The 5,992-nt window shown below is 37.6% G+C and overlaps 1 protein-coding gene across 4 annotated transcripts in view; it reads right to left on the minus strand.

Annotated features, from left to right (window-relative positions):
• nt5c2a (5'-nucleotidase, cytosolic IIa) overlaps positions 1-5,992 on the minus strand; it is a 26,824-nt gene that overhangs the window by 17,239 nt on the left and 3,593 nt on the right. For 2 of the 4 annotated variants that reach the window (XM_014005044.1, XM_014005046.1), the window contains exons 2-4: positions 3,458-3,496; positions 1,247-1,320; positions 588-705 (exon numbers count right to left, since the gene is read on the minus strand). In XM_014005044.1, the coding sequence (XP_013860498.1) occupies positions 588-705; positions 1,247-1,320; positions 3,458-3,496 (231 nt within the window). The remainder of the gene's footprint in view (positions 1-587; positions 706-1,246; positions 1,321-3,457; positions 3,497-5,992) is intronic. The other 2 variants (XM_014005047.1, XM_014005048.1) reach the window with 1 other exon arrangement.

The following is a 5,992-nucleotide window of genomic DNA, read 5'->3' on the forward strand; positions in this document are numbered from 1 at the left end:
GAACACATGATAACACACCAACTCTTTGTCAGCTTCAACCAGACTGAAATGATCAGAAAGTATAAAATACAAAACTGAATCTCATATTCAATTAATCAGTTACAAAATTTCTTCAGCGTATCTGTGTATATTTCTCCCAGCTCTTACAACCAAGAGGCTCTGAACCAGGAGTGTCCAATCGTGGTCCAAACGACTATCCTGCATGTTTTAGATGTTTTTGTTTCAACACATCTCATTTGTTTGAACGGGTGATTAACAGGCTTCTACAGAACTCGAAGAAATCACTGAATCAGGTATGTTGGTGCAGGGAAATGAGTAAAATATGCAGGATAATGACCCTTGAGGACCATAATGGGCATTCCTGCTGTGAAGTTTAATGACATTAATAAACTTAAAACAGTTTATCCAGACCATTTTATCCAAGCTAACTGAAATACTTTTCTGCCCACCTGTTCACCTGTATATTTAATGTGTAATCAGAGCATCTAACATGTTGGATTTGATGTACCATAACAGTAAAGAGGCTTAAAAAGCAGCTCCTTCATTTTTGAATTGATTTTCAAAAAGGACAACTAAAAAGAATTTACCTGGTGGGGAAGGAGGGATCATAGACAAAGTTCAGCAGCTCCTGTGGATATCCAATGGACACCAGACGCTCCACTGTCAGGTCAAACCCCAACGACTCGTATTCAGGAGATTTATACACTACAGAGGAATCAGACAAGCTCATGTCACCAAACAATGTTTTTCTTTCACCACACAATCTTTCAGATATTAAAGAAAATTTAAATTACAAATGAATGAATCTGGTAAAAAAAAGGAGATAAAATTATCTGAACCCAAGGATTTCCTTCACAGGCAGAGCATTTACATTAATGTGACAATTCTAAGATTTAGAGTTGCCCAGCTTATTTATCAAATACAATGTGAATGTGTATGTTGTGTGTATGTAGGGGAAATATCTAAATAATAATCAAACAATAAAAATAAAAAATGAATACTATTTTAGCTTAAAAAGCCCATCCCTAGCAAGTAAAAACAAATGAAACATTTCTTTATTGTAAGTTTTTTCAGCAGTGACTCTGTTTGGTAACAAATACTAGGGTGGGATTCAAAATGTATAATAGATTAACAACATGACGTCCTGTTTCAATGTTTATTTTTTAACAAATCTGACAGTAAGAAACCTCAACTTCTATTTATTTATTTTAGTTCTGATTGCAAAGAATGTAAATGCTTAACTTACCAGCAAGAGTATAATCCATATCAAATCCAAAGCACTTAATTTTCTCCATTGCCAGGCTTCGATTGACAAACACTCTAAAAGGAGAGAAAAGCATAAAAAATGCATGGCTCTTGTTCTACATTTCTGAGTATCAAGCATCAAGTGAATAAAACAACTACAGCTACTTGTTTTTTGGAACTGATCAGTTCATGTTCAGTTAAATAAGCAAAGCAGGACTTATGACTTGCTAGAGGAACCTTTGTTTAAGTCCTTTCCTTTAGTTGATCGAGGTTTTCAAAACTCTCAGGAGGAAATCTGACCCACTCCTCTTTACAGAAACTCTTTAAATCCAAGGATTTTTGCCTGTTACTTTGAACTCGAAGCTTCAACTCCCTCCACAGATTTCCCATAGGACTGAGATCTGAAGACCTGGCAACGCCACTTCATTGCCATCCTGTGCTTCTTCTTTAGCCACTCCATTGTTGCCTTGGTACTTTTTGTGTCATTGTGATGTTGGAAGACCCACTCACAACACACCTTAGTGTTCTGGCTGGGAGAAGAAGGGTTTGTTCAAGATTTTATGGTACATTTCTGTCCATTCTGTCCACTGTGGTTAAGTTAGCCTATACCCCTAGCAGAAAAACAGCCCCACAGTGTGGGGATGGTTTCCTTTACTCAGCATGTCTCCTCCTCCATACACAGTAGGTTACTTTGATGCCAAAGACCTCCATTTTTCTGACCACAGCAATTCCTGCCAAGCTCTTCTCTGAGATGCTTACTGGCAAACCTAAGATGACCCTGCACATGTGGCCTTTAGAGTAAAGGGACCTTGCAGGGTCTGCAAGGTTTCCTTGGGCAGCACAGTGGTTTTGTGGTTAGCACCTCACAGCAAGAAGGTCCTGGGTCCAAGCCCTAGTTTGGGCCAGAGGCATTTCTGTGTGGAGTTTGCATGTTCTCCTCATGTTTGCATAGGTTTCTCTAGTTTCAGTCCACCAGTTTCCTCCCAGAGTCCAAAAACATGGATGTTTAGGCTGCCTTCAGACCCAGGCCTCTCTTGACCAAGATGTGTGATCTCAGTGGGTTTTGACCGTTCAGACCATTACAGTGTAGTGGGTTAGCAGAGCCCAAACAGCCTTCAGTCATTAACAAGCTCCTCCTGTGTGGTAGTGGGCTGATCTTTCTCATCATCATCCTCACCCATGAGTCAAGATCCTACATAAAGCATCAGACGGAGTGCGAATGATGGTCATTTTTATATTTTTGCCTTTACAAATAACTGCACCGAGAGCTGCCATCTTCTCATGAAGCTTCTTATGGACATCCTTTGAAAGTTCTGTGGTCTTGCTCATGGTGGTAGAGAGGGTAGACAATCGAATATGTGTGCCGTGTGAGCACATAACTAATTGAAGTGAGCCAGAATCATGACTAGCTGATAGTGATCAAATATTGAGTTCCGTCCGTGATTTGCAAATCAGTTCATAATTTTAATGTAATATGACATTTTGAAGTTTAGGTTGCTGTTTAGGCAGGCAAACTAATAAAATCAACACTTAAATGATTAAAACGTGGCAGTACAATTCAGAATTTTTTTAAGTAGCTGTTAATTTGTAGTATTGTACGGGTTAAGGAACATAACACTTTCAAGATTTATCTTTTGTTGAAAGCAGCGATAAAAAATGATTTAATTTACAATTGAATTAGCTAAAAACCTTTCACTGTGGACAAAACAAAAACAATGTGAATGGCACTATTGTTTGATAACAAGCCTGCAAACAACTCCATATAAATTAGAAAAAGACCTCAGTAGTGTTTATTTTATTTGCTCTTCTTTGTTTTACAGCTGTTGCTTACAAAAAAGGAGAACAAACTCAAAACCAAATTTCGAACTAAATGTCTTGTGCAATTGGTCTTCCTTCCTTGTTTTTATTATTGCTGATTAAATCAAAACATTCAAATTATACAATGTCAACATATAATTTGTGACACTTCTCATACTGCACATGGGATTCTACAGATAATGAGTGAAATGACATTGGATTATCAATAATGGAGCAAGATTAGGAAAAATACAGAAGCAAGAAGAAAAAGCAAAACTGACATGGAGCACCAACTGGTAGTTAATCACTATGAACCTAGTTTTATGAGGAATAAAGTCACACCATGAATGTTAAAACAAAAAGGTCAATTAAATCAGCTGTTGCAGTTTGTTTCAACAACAAAAGAATTGCATACCTCATTGCAGGATGGTGTTGGGCCAAATCCTTTGGAAAGCTTTGTAATAGAAAATAGTGTAGCATTACCACCGAACTCATGACTGTTGGTCCTTCAGGCTACATCAGTCTGATACAATCTGACAGTAAACAATCTACACTCACTGACAACAAACATTAAAAGCACCTAGAAGATGGTAAAAAATAAATTAAACTGGGAGTACAACACTGATGGGCCCATGTCAGTAGAATAGGCACTGAATAAGCCTCCATATAAGATATAATTTGATGCAAAACCTAGTCATACACTCGTATTTTCTTCTGACCTCAAGATTCAGCAGACTGACTCTGAGTCAGAGTTAACACCCAAGCTGTCTGCACACATTTGACTGTGGAAAGATCAAAGACTTAGGTGGCAACAGGAAGACCTAAACATGACTAGACACAGTTCATGGACACACGTGTCAAATGTGGAAAAGTGTTGCGTTGTTAAAGACTCTCCAGTTTGCTGTCTAAGGAGGAGGAGCAAGGCATCAGGGTTCCCCAAATCCATACCAGGTGCCATTATGCAATGGTCATTTATACAAATGCAGAACTGGTCATTTTATAATTGAACATGACATAACACTTGTCACTCAGTTTTAGAAATACCAGTACTTTGCTAATTGAATTATGTAATATACATAGCTTTAGCTAATGTACGTGGGACCATATTACATCTGAATGGAACCATTCCATCAGGGTGCTTAAATTTTGTTGTCAGTAAGTGTATATTCTGTTGTAACTCAGTACTGTATTATCGCCCAATAACAATGACAAGATGTGCTTCCATTACCTGGCAGCGTCTAGTATTACACACAACAAAGACTAAGTAGATATCAACATTGTGGCATTTAAAAGCATTTTTCCAAGACAGACATAGATCAGAGCTCTTTTATTTTGTACACAGTTCATCTATGCGTGCGTTACCAAAATAATGTGAATGTAGATTTTTCTGTAAAAAAACGAAGCAAAAAAAACAACTTATAAAAATAAAACACAAAAAATGCAGCTCTGCAGAGAACCAGAACAATCATTATGAAAAGTCAAAAACCTGTTCAATAAGGAGCATTGTAGGAGTAGAGATAGTTCTTTTAAAACCTGAATATTATCTCATGAACAACGTGTTTTCAACAATGTTAGACACAGAAATGTTGGAGAAAACCAACATGTTACATTTATGGTTCTGCATTTATTGGTACTTACACTTTTTGACCTAAAACAAACTGTTGTCAGCTGTTGTTGAATGTGTAAATATGTAGAGACAATTTTGTACTTTTTCGATCATTTATATATAAAAAAGCAAATACTAACCCAAATAAATGTACAAATGTGTATGACTGGACACAAACAGAACAGGTGCAAGGGAAAAAAAGGTACTATAATGCTGGTAGATGCAGATTAATAAAACTCAGGGATTTTATTTGACAACAAACAAAAAGTGTCCCAGATGCAAACAAAAGGCAGATTTTTAGCCGCTTAACAGAGCCAAGTCTAAACGCCCTGTCACACTATAATGTTTAGACAACTTGTGCTTACTCATGAGATTTTTGTTTGTTATGACTAAATTAATAGGTTACATATTTGATCTAATTATTAGTATTACAGTATGTATATTAGGGCTGGGCGATATGGTAAAAAAAATGATCACGATTCATTTTTTTCATATTGTCCAATCACGATTAGTATCAAAAAATTTTGTTAATCTAAAAAGTGACTGAAAAATAATTTAACAAATAAATAGCTACAGAAATGGTGTTTAAAGATATTTACCAAGAAAAAAACAAAACTTATGTGTGAATCATAGAATCTCACATTAATAAAGTTATTTAAAGTTTTAGAAATGAATTTCACAGTAAATATGCCATAAAGAAACATTAACCCGACAAACAGCAACAATTTGTGCACACTTTGAATAGGATCTAAGCTCATTACTTTTGTTATGGAAGGAAGTAAATTTGGAAGTGGTCTTCATGTTGCGTCCAGCCCATCGTGTGCCGATGAAACTTACAGAAAAGTTCTCCAGATAAATGAAGAACCACTGGGACATTGTTCCATCCTAAACGTTACCCTAAGACTGCTTCATATTTTTAGAGGACGCTTTTGTTTTAGCGAGCCGCTAGGAATGCGCGATATAAACGATATAAGGTAGAAATGATACAAATTTGTCCTATGATAGAGATCTGTAGTCTACCGGCCACCCGCGCAATTGTTTTGATGACTTAACCGGCTGGAGTCAAAACAGAGGAAGCGTGGCTGAGAGCACAAATGAAGAGGGGGAAAAAATTTATCCGGACCTGGTTCGGGTGTGTGAAAATGAACGCCGAACTGTTGACATATTTATGTGATGGTGCGTCCTCTGGTCAGATGACGACCGACCACACTGCCTGCTGCAGGAGGAGCGCGCGCCGCGGCATGTGTGAAGGGCTCGACACACGGGAAGGAGACGTCGCTCGCTCTCCATTCATTTCCACGCAGCGAGGCGACTGTCAGTGCAGGTGAAGTCAGTGCTCAGGTG

This window comes from Austrofundulus limnaeus, unplaced genomic scaffold, assembly GCF_001266775.1.
Source record: "Austrofundulus limnaeus strain Quisiro unplaced genomic scaffold, Austrofundulus_limnaeus-1.0 Scaffold28, whole genome shotgun sequence".
Classification (NCBI taxonomy): Eukaryota; Metazoa; Chordata; class Actinopteri; order Cyprinodontiformes; family Rivulidae; genus Austrofundulus; species Austrofundulus limnaeus.